Here is a 22,969-nt window from a genome sequence, read left to right as displayed (position 1 = left end):
TTTTAATCTTAATTCCTTGTTAATGTCTCCCTAGGGGGAGATAATGAGAAACAAAGGCTGAGAACCACTGCTTCCGGCCTTTGCTTCACTTCTCCTCCCAGGAGCCCCCTCTGCACTCCACGGGGCTGACACCAGTGTCCTGGCCTCCAGTCTTGCTCCTGACAGCCATTCTTTTATTTTATTTTAATTTTTTCTTTTCCGACATCCATTCTTTTTTTTTTTTTTAATATATTTTATTGATTTATTACAATGAGGAAGAGAGAGGGATAGTTAGAAACATCGATGAGAGAGAAACATCGACCAGCTGCCTCTTTCACACCCCCTACTGGGGATGTGCCCGCAACCAAGGTACATGTCCTTGACCGGAATCGAACCTGGGACCTTTCAGTCCGCAGGCCGACGCTCTATCCACTGAGCCAAACCGGTTTCGGCCCAACATCCATTCTTGACACAATAGCCAGAGATCTCTAAAAACTAGCCCTGGCCGGTTTGGCTCAGTGGATAGAGCATCAGCCTGCAGACCAAAGGGTCCCAGGTTCGATTCCAGTCAAGGGCATGTATCTTGTTTGCAGGCTCCTCCCTGGCCCAGGCCTTGGTTGGGGCACCTGCAGGAGGCAACCAATCGATGTGTTTCTCTCACATCCAGGTTTCTCTCTGTCTTCCCCTCTGACTCCAATTCTTTTTAAAAAATGAATGGAAAAATATCTTCAGGTGAGGATTAAAAAATATATATATACACACACACACACACACACACACACGCACACGCACACACACACACATATCCTATCATGACACTCCCTGCTCAAAAACCTTCCATGGCTCCCAGCGGTAGCCTTTTCCTACCTAATAAAATGGTAATATGCAAATTACCATCACTCCGCTACACCCACGATTGGGTCGTTGGGAGGCTGGGGGCGGGACTCGGGGTGGCCAATTGGGCTGGCGGGGGGCGGGGACTCCCGCCAGCCCCAATGGCCGACGCTGCGGGAGGACCCGTGGGGCCGGCGGAAGGCACTGGTGGCAGAAATCGGGGTGGCTGATTGCGTGGCTGCTGGCACCAGTTTTCCGCCAGCACCAGTTTTCCTCTGGCCACCTGCCGATCGGAGCGCCTCCTGCCAGCGCGATGCTAGAGGAACTCAGGGTGGCTGATCGCGCTGGCGGGAGGCGCTCGGATCGGCAGGTGGCCAGAGGAAAACTGGTGCTGGCAGAAAACTGGTGCCAGCAGCCAGGTGAAGGAAGGTCTTTTGCACGAAACTTCGTGCAACAGGCTTCTAGTATATAATAAAAGGCTACTATGCAAATTGTCCCCTCGGGAGTTTGGTCACTCGCTATGACAGGTGCTGACCACCAGGGGGCGGAGCCAGTAGCGGGGTGCTGAGGGATCGAGGGATGGAGGTGGCGGGGAGGTGGGGAATCTGATAGGCCCTGATCGCAGGCCAGGCCTAGGAACCTACCTGTGCACAAATTTCGTGCACCGGGCCTCTAGTTTAGAATCACCCCCTCCTGTGGGGCCTGCAGCTTCTGCCATTTTCACTTGTTCCCCTGCCCCCAGACCTCAGAGGAACTCACTGTATCACTTGAGCCACACCTGAGTTGGAATCTGGGCTGGGCCTCTGACTATCTGCTGTTTACTTTGGGCAAATCCCTTAACATATATGAACTTCAATTTCTCATCCATAATGTAGGCGAATGGTGCTATCTCAAGAGTGGATGAGATGTTACAGCAGCAGGCAGAATGGCTGGTGCATAGTGGCTTGACAAATGGCCATTATTATGTCTGGATTGGTATGTACACAGCCCTTACTTGGTAGGAGCTGGGGTTCAGAGGTGCAGGAGGCAGTCACTCCCATGCTCTCCCCGGGTCCCGAGACCTCTCTTCTCTGGGGATCCTGGGGAACACCCAGAATCCCAATCCAATGCCAACCTGCTTTATGACAAGGCACAGCATGGGAGCTGTGGGAGAGGGGAGTGTCTGACCCAGCTGCTGTGGGGTGGGGGACAGCCCAAGGCATTGTCCACCTAGAGGACAGCTGGAGTGCCAGGCAGGGTCAAACAAAACCCCGGGGAGGGGAGGGGCCTTTACTCTGCCGACAAGGAGGAGTCTGCAGGGTTTTAAGCAGAGGGTTAATTGGATCATACATATTAGCTCATTCTGGTTATGGCAGGAAGGATGGGCCGGAGGGTTGGAAGGCTGTGGGTGCAGCTGGGGCAAGGGGGACGGTGAGACCTTGGCAGGCTCAGAGCTAAAGGCTGTAGGGCCCAGGAAAGGGTGCAAATGGAGGCCCTCCCACCAACACCCAGTGCCAAGCTCTGCTGCACCTGGGGCCTGCGACTACTCACGGAACCAGGAGGGGAAACACGTCTTTGTGTCTCGGTTGTTGGCTAAGTGAGGCCCTCTAGAGCGCAGGGTCTAAGGGCAGAGATGTGCCTGGGGCTTGTGATGGTGGGCCAGGCGCCCCTGAGGAGGGTCCAGGCAGAGGGTCTGGCCGGGCTCGTGGCCTGGGCGGTGGGTGAATGCGAGGCCTAAGGAACGGCCGGGCCCTCCCGGGACCCTGCAGGGTCGCCAGGCACCTAGCGCGCTGGACGACGGCGGAGCGGGGTGCGGGGAGGGCCAGCGGGAAGGGCGCAGGGTTCTAAGCCAGAGGCGGTTTTGTGCGCCAGGCCTCTGTGCCGTCAGTCGAGCACGGTGGCTGCGGGCTCTCGGGGCAGCAGCTCCGAGCGCTTTCCAGGCGCCCTCCGCAACCCCACCAAGCCGGCGAGGAGGGCTGCTGTCGTCCCCATGGAGTCACCTGCACTCAGGCTAGGGGCTGGCCCAAGGTCACCGGGCCACTCCCGGCTGGACAGAGCCGGGGCTGCTGGCCTCGAGCATCCCGGGGGGCCCTCCGGCCTGAGGCCCCAAGTCGGCCAGCCCGAGAGCGCGGGGAAGTCGCGGTGTCTGTCAAGAGGCGGAACTCCTCTCTTCCAGCCCGGTAGTTCTCTCGCCGTTGGGGACACGGCCTCGCGCCGGCCCAGCCCCTCCGCCCAACTACAACTCCCAGAAGGCCGCGCGGCGCGGGCGGGGTCGGGAGGCAGGGAGCGCGGCGGCGACGTTGGCGTCGCATCCCGCTCCCTCGCTTCAGCCCCTCGCGGCATCGGCGCTCTGGACAGCGCACGGCCTGCCGGGAATAGTAGTCCTCCCTCCGGGTACCCTCAGGGGCGGCGCGGAAGCGGGGACTCCAACTCCCGGCGTGCCCTGCGTCCCGGCTGACGTTAACGGCGGGAGGGGGCGTGCGAGGCCGAGGGGCAGCGGCGCTGAAGAGGGCGGAGTAAGGCGGGAGGGGGAGGGCGCCCACACCCCACCCCCTCCCCGCCGCTCCTTCCCCCTCCCCCGACGTAAACTGGGATCCCTTTCCCCTTGTGTCCGCCATATTGGACTCTAACTCTGGTCAGCGGCGGCGCCGGGCCCGGTGGACTCGCCGTTTCTCCCGCCCTGCGGCCACCCGGCAGCTCCCGCCCGCCCGGCTCTGCCCGCCCGCCCGGACTCGACCCCGCGCAGCGTCCCCCGCCCTCGGCCGGCCGCAGAGCTCCGCCGCCGCCACAGCCTCCCCGCCCTCCCCGCCTGCCGCCCGCCATGAGCCCGGCCGACACCAAGCGAGGGGCCAAGCGCCGGAAGAACAAGCGGGGCGGCGGCGGCGGCTCGGGCGGGGGCCACGGCGGCGCGAGTGGCGGCAAGGCCAGCCCGGCGGCGGCGCTGCGCGGCACCCAGGCCGCGGGCCTGGCGGCCCCGGGCGGCGCGGCGGTGGCCAACGGGCCCCTCAGCGCGGGCGGCGCCGCCCCCGGAGGCTACTTCGAGGTAAGCGGCGGGGGCGGGGAGGGCGCGGGGCCGCTCCCGCGGGTAACGGGCGGCGGCTCGTGACACCTTCCCGCGGACCCGGCATCTTCCGGGCGAGGCGCCGCCGCGCTGCCCACCTGCGCGCGGCTGTCACGGCCCCGGGGGTGGTGCCGCCCCGGCGCGCGGGGCTCGCCCTGGAAACCTCTCGCGTGCAGCTGCTCGGTCACCGTGTCAGGGGACGCGCGGGCCCCTCCGCAGGTCGGGGCTGCGGGGTCGCGTCGCCGGCCCTGCTTCTGCCGGCCGCGGCGGTGGTCCGGCCAGGCGCCCGGGAAGCCGTCCGCCTGCTCCCGGGGGGCGTTGGGAGGCCACCTGACAGCCTCCCGGGCGGCGGCCGGCCTGCATCCCCGCTCGGCGGAGCTCTCGGGGGTCATGTGGTGCGAGGGCTCATGTTCGGCGTTGGGACGTGAGGCCGTGACAGGTGACTTCTCCGCGCCGCGGGCACCTCCCAGCTGGGGATGCTCAGGTCCCAGCCCTGCAGGAGACACGCCGCTGGCGCAGTCATTTCCAGAAACAATGGGTTTTCCCAAAAGTTGTCAGAACTGTTGTTTTAAAGACATTCGCGATTAAAAGGCTCCTTCAGGAGTATTTGTGTGCCGGAGGGTGAGACAGAAATTGTTTTACGAAAGATTCAAAATATTGTGCAGGGACGGCCGGGAGCCGAGCCCATTGCCTGGGGCACGGGTGACGCCGGGATGGATGCGTGCGGCGGCCCGGCTACCGTGCTGTGTCCTGCGGCGCCGTCTTTAGGTGCCATCGTCACGTTTGTTCAGGACCCGGGGCCAAACCCTGGACGTCACATTCGCCAGAGGTTGCCCTTGCCCTGTACTCCGAGAGCAAAACGGGTGCAGTTCTTGCGATCAAAGATGAGCGCGGTGTTTGGTTCCAGGGCTGGAGCTAAGAGCCGCGTTGGCTGCTGCGGGGGGCGGGGAGGAGTCTGCCTGTGCAAATCCTTCAGGAAAACGGGGGCAACCCTGGCTGGTGCTGGATGTGAGACAGAACCCATTTCACCGGCTGAATAAAAGACAGGTGGTGGTGCGGCGGCGGTCCTGATGCTCGCCGTTCATGCCGTGCCCCTAGGTTTCATGACTCCCTTTTGCTTTGCAATATGTAGCTCAGCTCCGGTGACCTGCGTTTCCCAGACAGGCCCCTGGTTCTGGGGTCCTGCTCCGCACCCCGCGCAGGGGCACCAGGCAGGTTTCCAGGAGGAGTGAGAGGGGAAGGGCTGGCAGCCCCCCTGCCCTGTCTGTGTGCAGGACACAGCGCTGAGTGTGAGACCCAGGGCACCCTCATCAAGGCTGCTGCTGAGGCGAGGAGGGTGTTTGTGCACATGGGTGGCGATGCTTGAGCAGGGAGACAAGGTAGCGTGTAGTGTCTGGCTCCCAGCAGAAGCCTGGGGCACACAGCGTGGGGCACACAGTTGGCGGGGTCTGTGTCCCCAGGCAGGTGTCAGCCTCGCTGCCTCAGTAGGTGATGTGGCACCCAGCTCCTCCGGTAGTGACACGAGTGAGTTGAACAAGTGACCGCAGGGAAGGTGCGTACACAGGGCCCAGTGGCACCCAGCCCTGGGTGAGTGCATGATCCTGGTTGTTCAGGAGGCTGTGAGGGACTTGATTAGGGACTTTGCTGCAGGGTGATCTGACCAAGCTTTCCCCCCCTGCGGAATGGGGAAGCAATGCGGGTTAGAAGCGGTGAACATGGGTCTTGGTGGTTGAGTGTTGTCCCATGCACCAAAAGGTCACAGGTTTGATTCCAGTCAGGGCACATGCCCGGGTTGCTGGCTGGATCCCCACTGAGGGACTTGCAGGCGGCAGCCCATCGATGTTTCTCTCTCACATTGATGTTTCTCTCTTTCCCTCTCCCTCTTTCAAATCAATTAAAAAAAACCATGGACTTGGGTCATGACAAGGTCTATGCTAACAGCCTTGTGGGTAGTCTGCACAAATGTGAAGGGGTGTCCCCAAAATGGGAAGTTGGTGGATGAAGGCTATCATGAATATATCTTACTATTTTGCATTTCTATTTTAAAATGTAATTTTTATAGTATTCATGTTATATTAAGTGAATAATGCAGCTTACAAAATAGAAAAGTTTATGGACTTTTTTTTTAATCCTCACCCAAGGATATTTTTCCCATTGATTTTTAGAGGGAGTGCCGGGGAGGGAGCGAGAGGGAGAGAGGAATATCTGTGTGAGAGAGACACATCAATTGGTGGCCTCCTGCATGCACCACATACAGCCTGGTGCCAGGGAGAGCCTGCAACCGAAGTACATGCCTTTGACTGGGAATCTAACCCGTGACCCTTCTGTCAGCAGGCCGATGCTCTAACCACTGATCAAAACGGGCCAGGGCTGGACCCATTTTTTAAAAATGTGTTTTTATTGATTTTGTAGTGGGGGGGGGGGGGGGGAGAGAGAGAGAGAGAGAGAGAGAGAGAGAGAGAGACATGGAACAGCTGCCTCCTGCATGCCCTCTCCTGGGGATCAAACCGGAAACCCAGGCATGAACCTGTCACCTCCTGGTGCATGGGTTGACGCTGAACCACTGAACCGCACTAGCTGGGCTGGACCCATTTTTGTAAAATACCTGTGTGTGTGTGTGTGTGTGTGTGTGTGTGTGTGTGTGTGTGTGTGTGTTTGCATAGGAAAGTCTGATAGGATATACATCAGAATGTTTGCGGTGGAAATTTTGATGGCCTTTTTTCCATTTTGCACATCATTTAAGACTGAAGCTTTAGCCTTAGCTTTTTTGGCTCAGTGGACAGAGTGTAGACCTGTGGACTGAAGGGTCCCGGGTTTGATTCCGGTTAAGAGCACATGCTGGGGTTGCCCGCTTGATCCCCAGTGGGGGGCGTGCGGGAGGCAGCTGATCAATGATTCTCTCTCATCATTGATGTTTCTATCTCCTCTCTCCCTCTCCCTTCCTCTCTGAAATCAATAAATTATTATCATTTTTTTAAAGACTCAAGCTTTAAGACTTTTCTACAGTGAACATTACTTACAGAGCAAAAAAGTGAATGATGCTTTCACAAACCGGTATTACCAAAATTTTTTCTTTTTCAAATAAAACTAATTTGGCTATTTCTATGTTTTAACAGTTAAACATATAGGGCCCTGACTGGTTTGGCTCAGTGGGTAGAGCGTCGGCCTGCGGACTGAAGGGTCCAGGGTTCGATTCCAGTCAAGGGCATGTACTTTGGTTGCGGGCACATCCCCTTCAGTAGGGGGTGTGCAGGAGGCAGCTGATCGATGTTTCTCTCTCATCGATGTTTCTAGCTCTCTATCCCTCTCCCTTCCTCTTTGTAAAAAATCAATAAAATATGTTTAAAAAAAATAAACATATAGGTATTTTATGAAAATATTTAGACCATCAGAATTATTTTCTGAATGGGTGTGCAAAGTTAAGTCATATACATATTTACAAAAGTCTGAATTTCTCTATTATGGAAATTAACTCATGCCGCTAGCTGTTGGAATATCAAATTACATATAATTTACACTCATGGAGGGTTCAAATATGAATTAAGGGCTATTTTTGTAATGCTGTTAGAGATTTATAAAAAGAAGCCATTTGGGGTAGGGATCGAAGTACATTTTAAAATAGCAATATTAAAGTTTTGAAGTCAGAGAAATGTGCTAGTGTAAGGGCATTTGTAATAACACAGGTTCTTTTTCATTGCTGAAAAGGTGGTAAGATGGAGATAACGTTAATAATGTTTAAAGCCATCAAACTGTATTCTGTGGTGCAGTCATGGATCTTGGGGTACACTTAGAGGCCTTTCCTGTGTTGCAGAAATTGCTCCCATGAGAAAACGAGGTTCAGTCATAACTCTCTAGTTCATATTTGCCTTAGTGATCTGAGGAGTAGGTCAGAGAAGGAGCTAGAAAAAAACCTCCTGTGCTTTCACTGAGATCAGGAATTTGTACAGCTGCAGAGAGCACGCCTCTGAGGGTGTTCTGTGTCTGTACACCCGTATGACCACTGTACAGGACAGAGGCTATTCCTAGAGCCTAGCACCCCCCTTGCTCCCCTCTCTCAGGCACCCACCATTATTCTCACATGTGTTTAAATTTCATAGAAAAGTCCTCTGGGCCAGTGCTGTTTGGCTGAACGTCACATCTGACCCGTGTCCGTGTTACCGATGGAGCCGCATCGTTGTTTTCCTGGTGCCGTTTTCTGTTTGTGGGTGTTCAGTTTACCCCTCCTCACACTGCTGGGGGTGAGGTCCCGTTATTTTAAGGCGGGTTCGAATCAAGCTGCTATGCAAGCCCTGTACATGGCCTGTGGGGGACGTGAGCACTCCTTTCAGCCCAGAGGGGAGTAGCGAAGTATACATTTAGTTTGACTTTATGCTGTCAGACACTTTTTTAATGGTTTTATTGCATGCTAATTAAAAAAAAATTAACATGTCATAGCATTGGTGTTTGAAATTGTACAGTGCTTTGGATTTAAACCATATATGGATTTATGTATCCACTACCACAGACAGGACACAGAGCAGTGTGGGCACCCCAGAGGCTCCCTCATGCTCCCTGTACCTTTAAACTCTTCCCACCCCTAAATTCTTGCCAGCCGGTACTTGTTACTATGGGTTTGCCTTTTAGAGAAGTCATACAAATGGAATCATGTGTATGTCGTTTTTTGAGGCTGGTTTATTTCACACAGCATAGTCACTTTGTGGTTCATTTGTTGCATGCATCTGTGGTGTGTTCCTTTTTACTGCTGAGGAGCATTCCGCTGTGTAAACGTGCCACAGTTTACCCGTTCTCCTGTGGTAGTCTTTGGGGTTCTTCCACATTTTGGTGATAGTAAACAGAGCTCTGATAGACACCTGTGCACAGGTTTCTGTGGAACGTGAATTTTCATTTCTCTGTGGCACATACCCGGCAGTGGGAGCTCGGTTATGTGGAAACATAAGGAACCTCTGAGCGGCTTTCCAGAGTGACTTACCGTTGTGACTTCCACCCGCAAAGTGGGAGTTCCGGCTTCTCTGCATCCTTGTAGCACTTGATGTCGGCAGTGGTTGTTACTGGAACCAGTTGAATGAATAGGTGTGCAGTGGCATTGTGGTTTTAGTTTGTATTCCCTATTTATTACTGATAGTGAACACTTTTCATGTGTTTATTTGATTATTTGACATTCTTGTATCTTCTAGGACAGTGGTCGGCAAACTCATTAGTCAACAGAGCCAAATATCAACAGTACAACGATTGAAATTTCTTTTGAGAGCCACATTTTTTAAACTTGAACTTCTTCTAACACCACTTCTTCTAAATAGACTCGCCCAGGCCGTGGTATTTTGTGGAAGAGCCACACTCAAGGGGCCAAAGAGCCGCATGTGGCTCGAGAGCCACAGTTTGCCGACCACGGGCTTATACAATACTGTCTTAATTACTAGAAGTCTTAAGTTTGGACAAGGTGATTCCTCCAACTTAAAAACATTGTTTTGGCTATTTATTGTTTTGCTTTTCCATACATTTTAGAACCAGCTTACCTATATCTACTAATAATAATTGTGGGATTTAATTAGAATAGCCTTAAGTCTATAGATCAATTTGGTGGAAAATTGACATGTATTTGTTGACTCTTCCACTCCATGAATGTGATGTGTACCTAGTCATCTTCAATGTCTTTTTGTTGTTGTTAATCCTCACCTGCAGATATTTTTCCCATTGATTTTTAGAGAGAATGGGAGGGAGGGCGGAGTTAGAGGAGGGAGAGAGAGAGAAACATTGATGTGACAAAGACACATCAATTGGTTGCCTCCCGAAGGGTCCCTGGCCAGGGCCAGGGATTGAACCTGCAAACCCAGGTACATGCCCTTGACAAGGAATCAAACCTATGACCCTTCAGTGCGAGGGCTAATGCTCCAACCACTGAGCATACTGGCCAGGGCTTCAATTTCTTTCTTTTTTTTAAATTGAGATATATTTGACATCTTTGATTTCTTTCATCAGTGTTTTATAATTTTCAGCATATAGATCCTGTCCATATTTTGTTAGGTTTATACGTGTTTCCTTTTTTTTTTTTTCAACTTTTGTAAATGGTATTTTTTGAAGTTTACATTATTTATGGCTAGTATATAGGAATATAATTTTGTGTGTTCACCCCTATCCCTTTATCTTGCTAAAATCATATATCCTGGGCGTGGGATGTGGATTCATTTGGATTTCTTTGTAGACAATCATATGTCTGTGAATAGTGATTTTTTTTCTTGTTTGATTATTATATTGACTAGGCTTTAGTACAGTTTCCTTGTTCCTGGTTTTAGGGGAAACATTCTGTCTTTCACCCTGAAGTGTGATGCCTGCTGTAGACTTTTTGTAGCTACCCATTGTCAGGGTAACCGAGTTCTTTTCTGTTTTTAGTTTGCTGAGAATTTTGTTAATGGATGTTGGATTTTGTCCAATGCTTTAGTAATTCACTGATATGATCGTGTTATCTGTCATCTTTATACTGTTACTGTGGTAGATTATATTATTGGTTTTTGGATATTGAACCATGTTTGCATTCCTGGAATACAGACCCTCCTTGGTTATGGGGTGTTACTCTTCCTAAACAGCTGGGTCCACTTGGTTGAGCATTGTTGCACCTTTTTCATGAGACGTGGGTCAGCAGTTCTCTTATATTGCCCTTGTTTGGTTTTGATATCAGGATAGTGCTGGCTTCATCAAGTAAATTAGGAATTGTTTCTTTCTTTAGTAGTTTGTGTTTTTCAAATAATTGTCCATTTCATCTAAGTTGTTGAATGTGTGTGTGTAGAGTTGCCTGTGGTGGTCCTTAATTATCTTTTTAACGTGGGGAGAGGGGTCCCTTCTTTTATTCTTCATGTTGGTAGCTTGTCTTATTTTTTATATTTTTTCTGCCAGTCTTGCCAGAGTTTCCTCATGTTTTTAATCTTTTCAAAGAACCAGCATTTTGTTTTATTGATTATTTTTTTCCTCTTGTTTTTTTGGTTGTGATTTCATGGATTTTTTTTACCTTTGCATTATTGCTTGCTTTGGGTTTATTTTGATTTTTTTTCTAATTTCTTAAGTGAGAAGCTTGGATTATTGATTTGATACCAAATTTCTTTCCTAATATACATATTCAGTGCCACAAACTTCCCTCTAAGCCATACTTTAGTGGCATCACACAAATCTTGGTTTGTTGTACTTTCCGTTTCATTCAGCTAATTTCCCTTGAATCTCCTCTTTGACTCATGGGTTATTTAGAAGTATGTTATTTAATTTTCTGTTACCATCCTGTTACTGAGTTCCAATCCAATTCCAATATGGTCAGAGAACATGCTTTGTGTGATTTTATTTATTTAAAACATTTCAAATATGAATTATCTTGGTGAATATTACTTGTGCGCTTACAATATGTATATTGAGTGGAGTGTTATCTGAATATCAGATTCAGCTTGGTGATGATTTTTTTAGTTCTTTTGTGTACCAGTTCCGTCAGATGCTGAGAAAGGAGTGTGAAGTCTCTGACTAAAGGTGTGGGTTTCTTGTTTTCTCCTTACAGTTTGTTTAGATTTTGCTTCATGTATTTTGAAGTTCTGTTGTTTGGTACATATCTATTTAAGATTGTTATGTCATCTTGGTGAATTGACTTCTTTTGTCATTTTTATGTCCCTCTTATTTCTGGTAGTTTTCTTAGCTCTGAAATTTACTTCATCTGAGATGAACAACCACTCCAGCTTTCTTTTAATTAGTATATGCATGGCACATCTTTGTCTGTCCTTTTACTTTTAACCCATCTACATAATTTTATTCGAAGTCGGTGTCTTTTTTTTTTTTTCCAAGGCCACCAAAAATTTTGGTTGCCTCCCCCAAAAAAAATTGGGAGAGAGAGATAAAGAAGTCGGTGTCTTAATAGACAGCTGCTTGATTGATTTTCATTAATCATTATATATATATATATATATTCTAGAGGCCCGGTGCATGAAAATTCATGCACTGGAGAGGGCGGTCCCTCAGCCCGGCCTGCCCCCTCTCACAGTCCGTGAGCCCTCAGGAGCGGGAGGTGACCCGGTGATCAGGGGAAGGTGACGCCCCATCACACCTCTGCTGCTGCCACTGCCGGCAGCGCAAGCCTAGGCCGGCCCTGGTTACCTGAGCCTCGGGCGGCTGGGGAGCCGCCATCCGAGGCTTGCCTCGGTCGGCCTTGGGCGGCTGGGGGGCTAAGGGAATTGGGGTACTCCGGAGGCAGGCGCTGGGAGCGGGCCTGGCCTTGCTGTGCGCCTGCTGTCCTGGTGGGGCTGAGGGGACTGGGCGCCGCCATCTTGTGGCTGTGGGTGCCGCCATCTTTGAGGGTGGCACAGTCAATTAGCATATTCCCTCCTTATTGGCTGTGGGCACTGCCATCTTTGAGGGTGGGGCGGTCAATTAGCATATTCCCTCCTTATTGGCTGTGGGCACCATCATCTGCGATGGTGTGAGGGTCAATTAGCATATTCCCTCTTTATTAGATAGGATTTTTACATGATGAATCTATGAAATACACTTACTAACTTGGCTAAATTACTAATTGAATTTCTATTTGGAACTAGTATGGCATGCTTCTTTGCATTGTAGAGCTCTCCTTATGAGACTTTTTGACCTATAGGTTCTGAACTGGTTTGCTGGAGTGCACTAGTGTGGAGACGCAAGCTGTTTTACTTTAGAGAACGTTTAACCAACATGAGTTGAAATTGAATACCTTGTAGCGTGTAATTAAGGAACACCACAGGCAACCCTACAACACATTTATTTTTTACTGTAGAAACCGATTTTAGTTTCTAAATGATCCTAGTGTAATTCCAAAGTGTTTGTGACATTGAATTAACATATTTTCTGTGAAAATTATTTTTTACATATATTTGGAGAATGCACAGAACATTTTTTTCTTGACTGTTTTGAGTACAATATTAGTTACATCTAGAAACTGAATGAGAAGTTTGGGGACTTTATTATGGCTCAGGAGTTTTTTAAAATAAACTTTTTATTTTATTTTAAATAATTCTTGATTTATTTTTTAATAATTTTAGACTTACAGAAAAGTTGCTAAGTTAATATAGACAGTTCCCATATTCCCTTTGGCCACCTTTCCCTAATGTTGCTATCTTACATAATTTTGGTATATTTGTCAAAACTAAGCAATTAAGATTGCTGCAATATTATTAACTACAGACTTAATTTGGTTTTCAATAAATTTTCTATTGATATCCTATTTCTATTCCAGGATCAAATCTAAGATACCACATTGCATTTAGTGGCCCAGAATTTAAATTTTTATTCTTTTTAGTTGACTCATCTTTGAAATGGGAAGATTAATTTTTATTTTCCTCCAGGAAGTCCTACAAAAGCTATTTAATATTCATGTTTAAAGTGATAATCTATATATATAAAAGGCTAATAGGCTAAGTGTCCATCTGGGTAATGACGTCATGTAGCAACACCCAGCTTCCTCTCCCTAGTGACAACTAGCCTCCTTGGAGTTTCTTCAGCCCAGGAACCCGACTTGCTTTATAGCCAGGTGGAAACATTTCACACTTTAACCAAATGTCTGTGAAGCCTTTTCCCGTGCCTCATCTCATTTGATCCTCACAGAAGTCCTGCAGTAGGTAGATAGGAGACTCGGCGGAATCCTATTTTCTGTTCATTAGCCGGAAAATGGAGATTTAGAAAGTTTGGAAACTTGACCCGACTGAAAAGAAGTAAGAAATGGTGGACCTTGAAAATGACTAGGTTTTCTCACTGTGCAGAATATAGTCAAACACTGCTGCAGTTAAATATTTTACCCTTTGATCTCCCTGCGTGATCTACAATAATAATCTGCTTTGTGTTGATATTTCCTGCTGTGTTGCTGACAGTTACCTCAAAGAGAAGTTGGGGTGCTTCACTGGGCTGGAAAAGTTTAGCTACATCAGAAAGCAGGTCTAATTAAGCAAGTTTAGTCTATATCTATAAAAGGCTAAGTTGCATGCACAATACATATAAAACTCTTGCTGGTGCGAATCGCACGCATGTTGTTTCCATCTGTCATTGTCGATTGTGAATTTGGTTGACACTTCTATTATAGAGAAAGGGCAAATAGCGATATTAAAATATTTCTTCTAATTAATTTCAATATGCACAAATTTATGCACTGGGCCACTAGTAATTTTATATTTATGCTAAAATCCAGTAAAATTACTAGTTATTTAATAGTTTGCTGCAATCTAATTATTTTCTCTAGAAATGCTTGGTAATTATCCATCTGCAGTGGAAGTAGCCCAGCAGAGTAGACAGACATTCTCTACAAGTTCCTGCTGAGAGCTTAGCCCCTCTTTAGAGGCTACTGAGGGGGTGACCTGCCCGTGCAGATGCACCTCTCGTTGATGGTCAGGAAAGCTTGGAGAAGTTCCGGTCCCTTGCCAAAGCTGTTTGGTTGCCTCCAATAAAGAAATTCCATAAGTGAATTCTTTTTTTTTTTATCCTCACCTGAGGACATGCTTAAAGGGAGGAAGGGATTGGGGGGGGGGGGAGGAGATGGGAGGGGAGAGAGAGACAGAGACATCAATGTGAGAAACATCCATATGTTGCCTTTCATACATGCCCCAACCAAGGATTGAACCCACAACCCAGGTATGTGCCCTGACTGGGAATCAAATCGGCAACCTTTCGGTGCACAAGACAACACTCAACAGATTGAGCCCCTCTGGCCGGCCATAGGGAAGTCTTGATCATGCTTATAATACTGTTTTCTGTTTTTAAAAGCATAAAAAACAGCATTACTTATTAAATGGCTTAAATTGAAGCTACTGTCGATATTCTCCCTTTCTCTAAAGAATAGTACATGAATTAAATCTCACTTTTAAACCAGAACAGTAGGAAGGTTGGATCTGTCGGTCAGCCATTGCAGTTGAATGCCTCTCCACACACTGAGCCGAGCTGTCCTTTGTTTGCCAGTTCACAGATGCCCAGGCCAGTACAGCAGTCTTGGAATAGCAACGTTCTCTTCAACATCGTCAGTTACGGGGTCGATGGGAAAGTAATGGGTTCCTGGCTTGGCCTGTCTGTGGAGGTGCATGTTCTCCCCTGTCCATATGGATTTTCTCTGGGTCCTCCCGTGTCCTCCCACATCCCAACCTTGTGCCCATGAGGTGATGGCATGTCCACATTGTCTTTGTGTGAGTGTGGGCGTCCCTTCGATGGAAGGATGTCCTGTCCAGGGTGGGGTTCCACCTTGTGCCCTGAACTGCCAGGATAGACTCTGGCCAGCCATGACCCCAAACTGGAATAAGCAGGCTGGAAAATCATTAACTTACTTTTTTTTAAAACATCTTTTTTAAAACATACATTTTTATTGACCTCATAGAGGAAGGAAGAGGGAGAGAGAAATAGAAACATCACTGATGAGAATCCTTGATTGGCTGCCTCCTGCATGCCCCCTACTGGGGATCAAACCCAAAACACAGGAATGTGCCCTGACTGGGGATTGAACCGTGACCTCCTGGTTCATAGGTCAATGCTCAACCACTTAGCCACACGGGCCAGGCTAAACACCCTGAACATGAACAAACTCCCAGTCTCGCCTCAGGAGTCATGCAAGATTCACGACTGGCTCCAGATCGAGTGTCGGTGCTTGTCAGAATCCCTAGACACGTCTGTACCGTGTGCAGCCTCATTTGAAAACGTAAGGACGAACATGTGCCTCTAAGGCACACCACGCTTAGAGACCCCGGCAAAGGTGAGGGCAGTCTCTGAAAGCGTGTGCCCAGGGAAGTGTCAGTCAGCAAGATGGAAACCAGTGCACAACCACACGCAGCTGGCCTGAGAGCTCTAGACAAGAATGTATTTTGATAAATTAGCTAGCAAACAAACCAGGAACACCTAAGCACTGTTTTGTGATATAAAAAGAAGAGTTTAGTCTAACGATGGACAAGCTGAGTTACCTTCCACAGATGAGGGGAAACAAGGCCTCAACCGTCATGCTAGTGAAACAGCCACGGTAGGACTTACCGATCGCCACTGCAGTGTCCAGCTGTCATCAGCAAGCTCCACCAACATAGGTAGCATATCAAGTGCAAGTCTGAACTTGAGAGGATGAACTGGACGTAGAATCACCTGCATCAAGGTGAGTGTCTAAGCGCAGGAATGAATGAGCTCACCAAGCCCAGAGCAAAGCCAGAGTCAGAAGAACCAGAAGTCACAGAGAAAGGAAGGCAAGAGAGTTCCACAAAGGTGTACGTATGCAATTGGCTCAAAGGTACCAGGACTGGAAATACCCACAGGACTTGGTAAGGAGATGATCACTAGCTGACCTCTGGGAGGGTGGATTAAAGGGAGTAAAATAGGATTGAGGAGGAAGGCAGTAGAAGCAGCCAGTATGAACCAGTCTTATTAGGCAGAATTTTAAGTCATTTGGTGACAAAGGGTGGGAAAAAGTCAGAGAAAGAGATACCTCAGGCGGTTAAGCCCAGTCGAGAAAAAGACCGAGGGAAGGGAAGGTGGGAAACTCAGAATTGGAAGGCTAAGGAAGATAACTTGATGGAGGAGGAAAGATTTGAGGCCCAGAGAGAGAAGACAGAGGTTTTGAAGAGACCTCGAGATAACGTGTTCACATACATTTTGCAGTGAGTTTCCATGGGTTAACAGACTCGGTAGAATCTATCAGTTAGGAACCCCTGCAGTATAGGGTTAACTTTGGAAAAAAGGACAAATGCTTTCTTCCAGTAAGAGGATGGAGGAAGCTCAGAGCGGGAGGATGAGATCCTCTACCAGCCAGAGCCTGGCAGATGAGGTGCAGTAGAAGAGCGGGTGCAGAGGTCGTCACAGAATATTCCTGCTCACAAAAACACCAAACTTCTAAATAAAGACCCAAAACATTTCGAATATTAAATACTAAAATCAGCATGAACTGTACATACATTTAAGGGAGATAATAGCCCAGCCAGCTTGGCTCAGTGGTGCAGTACAGAGGGTCTGTTCAGATTGCTTTCTTCCTGTTCCTGTGGCACAGAAACTCATGATTGAGCAGGACTAAGTCTTTAGGCCATTCCAGAAGCTAAACACAAGTTGTTTCCATGCTGTCCTAGTTATCTGTTGAAGCACTTGAGAGCTTACTCATTCAGACTCTTGTGAAGAGCTAGCTAGCTGATCAGAAACCTGTGCGTGGGGTTGAGAAACTGTAATGGATTCTGTTGCTGACAGTGGTGGAATAAAACTTCTAAAAATTGGATTTTATTTAGCAGTAATACAGAAGCAGTCCAAAGGTAGTTATTCAGTCATACTTATATATATAAAAGCCTAAGTGACCAGCCGACCGATGGGTCAATAGCTATGAGGTGCACTGACCACCAGGGGGCAGACGCTCAACACAGGAGCTGCCAAGTTACAGTCAGTTGGCAGTGGTGGTTCTCGGGTGATGCACCCAGAACCAGAGAGGAGGGAGTCTGATTCCGGGGTGTGTCACCCAAGAACCGCCCTCTCACAATCTGGGACCCCTTGGGGGATGTTGGAGAGCTGGTTTTGGCCCAGTCCCTGTAGGCCAGACCAAGGAACCCCACCGGTGCATGAGTCAGGCCTGTAGTTTAAACATAATCGTGCAGGTGTGAGCTTAGTTCTCTTTGTCAGTTTTTATCCTGAGAATTCTGGTGTTGAGGACCTAAATCATTCTCTTTGTTAATCCTCATCCAAGGATATTTTTCCATTGATTTTTAGAGAGAGTGGAAGGGAAGGGGGAGAGACAGAGAGAAACATCGATGTGAGATTCACACATTGATTGGTTGCCTCCTGCATGCACCCCATACAACCACATGCACCCCAAACAAAGCCAGAGATTGAGCCTGGACCCGAGGTACATGCTCTTGACTGGAATTGAACCTGGGATCCTTTAGTCCACGGCCAGGTGCTCTATCCACTTAGCCAAACTGGCTAGGGCCATCCTAAATTATTCTTGAGAGCCAAGAGGAAGATTCAGTCTGGGCACACCTGAGATGTGACTTATCTTAAATTGCTAGTTCATTCACCATGTATAGGGTGTTCCCCAAAAATGTATACACACACTTGGAATAATTATAAAGGCATAAAGGTGGAATTTATTAAAATACATTTCATTTTCATTTAACAGCTACCAGCTGTCCACCTGTGTGTGCTTTTTTTTTTTTTTTTTGGCACACACTGTGCCCCAAAAAACTTGTGTGTCTGGCATGGTTCTTGGCACTGATGATACATCAGTGAATAAAGCAGGAAGAGACTGGAAGTTAGGGATGGTGAGTGATGAGGCCAGCTGTGTGAGCATGGTGCCGCAGTGTTATTGGGCGGCAGAGACCAGAGGCAGTGAGGGAGCAAAGCAGACATCAGGGTAAGAATGTTCTAGACTGAGGAGATAGCTGGTGCCAAGGCCCATGACACTCAGTTTTTAATTTTAGCAAATTTCAATAAAGTAAAATAAGGGACCTAATTGTTATGTAGAATATTATGTAGAATACTAGTGGACTGGTGCATGGATTCTTGCACACTGAAAGGAAATTAATTAGAATATTTTATTTTTGGGGCCAACAGTACCCCAGCAACAACATAACCCACGGGCGAAGGGGGAATCATGCGGCCCTGCAAGGAATCGGGCTCCTTCCTCTCTGGTTCCGGGGTGCATCACCCGAAAATCGCTGCCGCCAAGTCACCACAGCTCGGCAGCTCCTGTGTTGAGCGTCTCTCCCCTGGTGGTCAGTGTGCATCATACGTACCAGACAGTCAGACAGTCACTTAGCCTTTTATATATATAGAAGACTAGTGGCCCAGTGCACGGATTTGTGCACATTAAAAGGGAATTAATTAGAAGAAAGATTTGTGTGGTAATTACATTACTGCAAAAAATTACATGTCAAAATAGTATATGTAGTATTATAAAATTAAAATACAAATTATTTTAATATCGCTATTTGCCCTTTATAATAGAAGTGTCAGAGATGAAAGAAAATTAGTAAAATGTATATGTAAATGATATACAAATCCTATATAATAAAAGCCTAATATGCAAATCGGCCGAATGGTGGGATGACCAGTTGCTATGACTTGCACTGACACTCAACGCAGGAGCTGCCCGCAGGCCCAGGCCAGCCAAGGTGGGTGCTAGTGGGGGCCCCCCAATTGCCCCGCTGGTAGCAGAGGAAGGTGACTGGCGGCAGCAGGGGGTGGGCCGGTGAGTGGGCAGTGCCAGGCCGCCTAAGGCGGGTGCCAGCAGGGGGCCCCGATCACCCCACCGGTCGCCCCACAGATTGGCACTGATTGCCAGCCAGGCCTAGCGACCCTACCCATGCACGAATTTCATGCATTGGGCCTCTAGTTGATTAATAAGTAAACAATAACAACTTGATATAAAAACAAAAAGACATGATATAAAAATAACAAATACATGATATAAAAACTGATAAAAACAATGATCGATACATTGATTAATAAACAACATGATATAACAACAACGAAGACATGGTATAAAAACAACAAAAACATGATATAAAAACAACATGGATAAAAACAATGACTGATAAATTGATTAAACTTATTCTAATATCTCCCTATACACCACAGTAAGAGTAAACACTTTCAAAGTGCTTGACTCATTTCCCTTTTGACGAAGTATTTACAACTTTAACGTCACACGCTCTTCGAACTCGAGAGAAAGCAACATATTAACTGACCACGTCCGAAAATGGGTTCAGGTAGGAATATTCCTATCTAGAGTTTGTCCTTTTGATTTATTAATAGTCATCACAAATGCTGGCATCACGGGATTAATTTAAATGGGAGGCTAGTGTCAGCCGGAGCCAAATCAGTTCTTGGAATCAGAACCTCTCCCTCTGCAGGTCCTGTCAATGTACTCCGGCTTTGTTGTGGTAGGCTGCAGTCTTTTGTGCCAGTAGTTGGTCTGCAGACATACTCTGTTGACAATGCTGCTTTCCTTCAGCCTCAGAGGTACGCTGTGCCAATAGTTGGCCTTCAGGTACATTCTGGCGTGGTGTGCGATGGGTGCCAGTGAGAGCTTTATATGTATCATGCATGTGCGAGTCAGCGTTTATTTTTAAATTGCTAGTGTGTGTCATATGTACCGGACGGTCCAATGGTCACTTAGCCTTTTTTAAAAATGTTATTACTGGTTTTTTACAGAGAGAAAGGGATAGAGAGTTAGAAACATCGGATGAGAGAGAAATATTGATCAGCTGTCTCCTGCACACCCCCTACTGGGGATGTGCCCACAACCAAGGTACATGCCCTTGACCAGAATCGAACCTGGGACCCTTGAGTCTGCAGGCCGACGCTCTATCCACTGAGCCAAACCGGCCAGGGTGTCACTTAGCCTTTTATATATATAGACTAGAAGCCTGTTGCACGAAGTTTCGTGCAATAGACCTTCCTGGCTGCTGGCACCAGTTTCCTGCCAGCACCAGTTTTCCTCTGGCCACCCGCAGATCGGAGCGCCTCCCGCCAGCGCGATCGGCCACCCCGGTGGAAAACTGGTGCCAGCAGCCACGCAATCGGCCACCCCGAGTTCCACCACTGGCGCCTTCTGCCGGCCCCATGGGTCCTCCTCCTGCAGCGCTGGCCGTTGGGGCTGGCGGGAGGAACGGGGGGCGGGGACTCATGCCAGCCCAATCAGCCACCCCGAGTCCCGCCCCCAGCCTCCCACCGGCCCAATCGTGGGCGTAGCAGCATGATGGTTATTTGCATACTTCCCTTTTATTAGGTAGGATTCTGTAGAATCTGGTCAGAGTCCCACCTTGTGGGTGGTCCTGGGATTCAGATGTTCATCCTCAGAATGCTAGCACTGTCATGTTGGGGTGGTGAGCGTAGTCTGACTGCATCCAGTTCAGAAGCGCCTGAGAGAGGGGCCGCCCTCCCGGCTCAGATGCTGAGTGATTCACGGTCATCAGAGATATTCCAGCGATGGCTTAAGTAACAGAAACTTAAAGCATGACTTCCACTTGTCTGTTGACTGTCTTCTGAAATTGTGGCCGCACTAGGTAGCCAAGCAGTTCTTGGGGATCAGGGGTTCTGGGTGGTCAGGCAGCAGTGCCTGTGGAATCCTGGGTGCTGTCTGCTAGGCTGGAGACAGGTGAGCCTGCGCGGCCTCGGACAAGGCGCCTCCTTCTGCCTGGCCCTGCAGGACTGAGCCAGTGCTTGGCTCTCCCACTTGAGAGGGAGCAGGGCATCCTGGGAGCCGCCGCGGGTTTTCCAGCTCCGAGTTCCGAGTCATGCTGAGCTGAAGGCGTAGCTCCGTGAGTCTCCTTCAGAAGCTTTGATGACATGCTCAGAGACGTCAAAATAAGCCAAACGCCATTTCCCCTCCACAGCCTTTACCCTGTTCCTGAGGATGCCACGCACTGGGGAAGAGACATGCTTTTGGTCCCCTCCTCTGTTTCTCCTTCGGTACAGCCTGCTGTGTGAGGGGAGCCGCTGAGACTTTCTCCCTCGGGCGGAAGTCCCATGCTGACAGTAGAGGTGCGGCTGTGTGCGCGGTTCCCAGGCGCAGGGTGCGGGCGCTCCTTCCTAGAGCAGGTTTGGTGCGGCCGGACTGGTGCTCAGCCCTCACTCCTGGCCTGAGCTTTTGTGCTGCCTGCTAGGAGGGCGGTTGTGTCCACTCCCGCAGGTGGCCGCATCTGTTTCCCGGGTGCAAGTGGGAGCCCCCAAGTCAGGGGTCCTGGCAGAAGAGAAAACATCCTCGGGAGCCAGGCAGCAAGGCAGACATCTTTACTTCTGCGTAGAGGGGTGCGCACACGTGGTTTGGAGGCACCCGCACTCCCAGCGGGCGGGCTGCTCGGCTTTATAATCCCTGACGCACGTGACCCGTCCTTGGCTCCTGATTGGAGCTCAGGCGCACGGTCTTTCCGATTGGCTGATTCAAAGGGCGGCCCCCAGGGGAGCTGCAAGCCATGCGGCCAACATGGCGGCTGTCTAAACTGTTCTTCGACAGACAAGGTGCCTTGTTTATTGTCACGTAAGTGCTGACCACGTCAGTGCCCCTTCTCCTTCCTGCCCCGCCCTCTCCCCTCCGTCTCTGCCCTGGAGGGAGCCAGGGGCGTCTGGCTTTACGAGACGGAAGGCCGCGCATGTCAGTGCCGAGACGGGCCCCAAGCAGGCGGCCCGAGCTCCCGTGTCCTGCCTCCTGCCTCCTGCCGCGGCGGCTGCTCCGGCCTCTTGTGGCTGCCCGCCCTCCCCAGGCCCCAGCGCTTCCTCCTGACAGCCGCGGAGGATGACGGGCTGACTTGGCTTTGCGTTTTGGTTCACGTTTCTCAGAAGTGGGCCCGATGGTGTTTTTTGAGGCCATGCTGTGACGGGCTGCCTGTCTGCCCGGGGCTGGTGGTCCCTCTGAGGCGGGAGGGGGAGGCTCTGGGCACTTGCCCTGACGAGAGCCCCTTAGGCACGTTTGGAGATGCACACCCGTCAGGTCGGGGCCCTTCTGTGTGGAGAGCGCACCTGCGCACTGTGAGGTGGTCGGTGGCTACGGGGAGAAACCCCTTCTTTCTTACAGATGTCCTGGAAGAGTGAGTCTAGACCAGAACTTCCTGTTTGCCACTCTAAATCTGTCAGGACATCAGAAGATTGTGCAGACTGTCAGCGCAAGGTTGAGCCCAAAGTAACATTTCAAGCTTTTTCTCTAATACCTTTTCCCCTAAATGAGATCCTACACGGCACCTGATGGAAGCCAGATTGTCCGAGGATGGAGCCTCGCGGCACCGACGGATGGGGACCTGGCTGGGCGTTTTCCCAGCCTTGCCAGGAATTCGGCGTGTGGTCTGATTTGTAAAATGAGAGATTAGATGAGATTAAAGGTTGCAGGCTGGACCTGGCGAGGCCTGTGGTTGGAGCTGTCAGCAGGCCAGGGCGGAGGGGAGCATGTGCCAGGCCGGCCTGGTGTGCGGATCCGGGGCCTGGAGGAAGCGGTGGTCCAGGCTGGGACCTCAGCACTTGGTGACAGAGGCGGGCTGTGAAGAGCAGGGCAGACCCCTCTGGTCGTGGGAAGGAGGAGGGTTTGCAGAGTAACAGTGGGGGGGGGGAGGGGGGAGGCTCCTCCTCATGCCCAGGAGAGGTGACAGTGATGGTGGCGGTGGAGAGAAGGGCACACATCTGAGCTCCATGGGGTTGAAT

At 49.7% G+C, this 22,969-nt stretch overlaps 1 protein-coding gene across 2 annotated transcripts in view; it reads left to right on the top strand.

Moving 5' to 3' along the window:
• Window positions 1-2,928: 2,928 nt before the first annotated feature.
• The window catches only part of FAM193A (family with sequence similarity 193 member A), a 107,896-nt gene continuing 87,855 nt past the window's right edge, over window positions 2,929-22,969 (top strand). The window contains exon 1 of one of the 2 annotated variants that reach the window (XM_054708558.1): window positions 2,929-2,972. Coding sequence is in view for 1 of the 2 variants with exons in the window: in XM_054708551.1 (XP_054564526.1) it covers window positions 3,614-3,835 (222 nt within the window). In the remaining variant the exon portion in view is untranslated. Of the gene's footprint in view, window positions 2,973-3,428; window positions 3,836-22,969 lie in introns of those variants that run through there. The other variant, XM_054708551.1, reaches the window with a different exon arrangement.

Source organism: Eptesicus fuscus, chromosome 2 (genome assembly GCF_027574615.1).
Source record: "Eptesicus fuscus isolate TK198812 chromosome 2, DD_ASM_mEF_20220401, whole genome shotgun sequence".
Lineage (NCBI taxonomy): Eukaryota > Metazoa > Chordata > Mammalia > Chiroptera > Vespertilionidae > Eptesicus > Eptesicus fuscus.
This window is presented reverse-complemented; position numbering and strand designations above follow the sequence as displayed.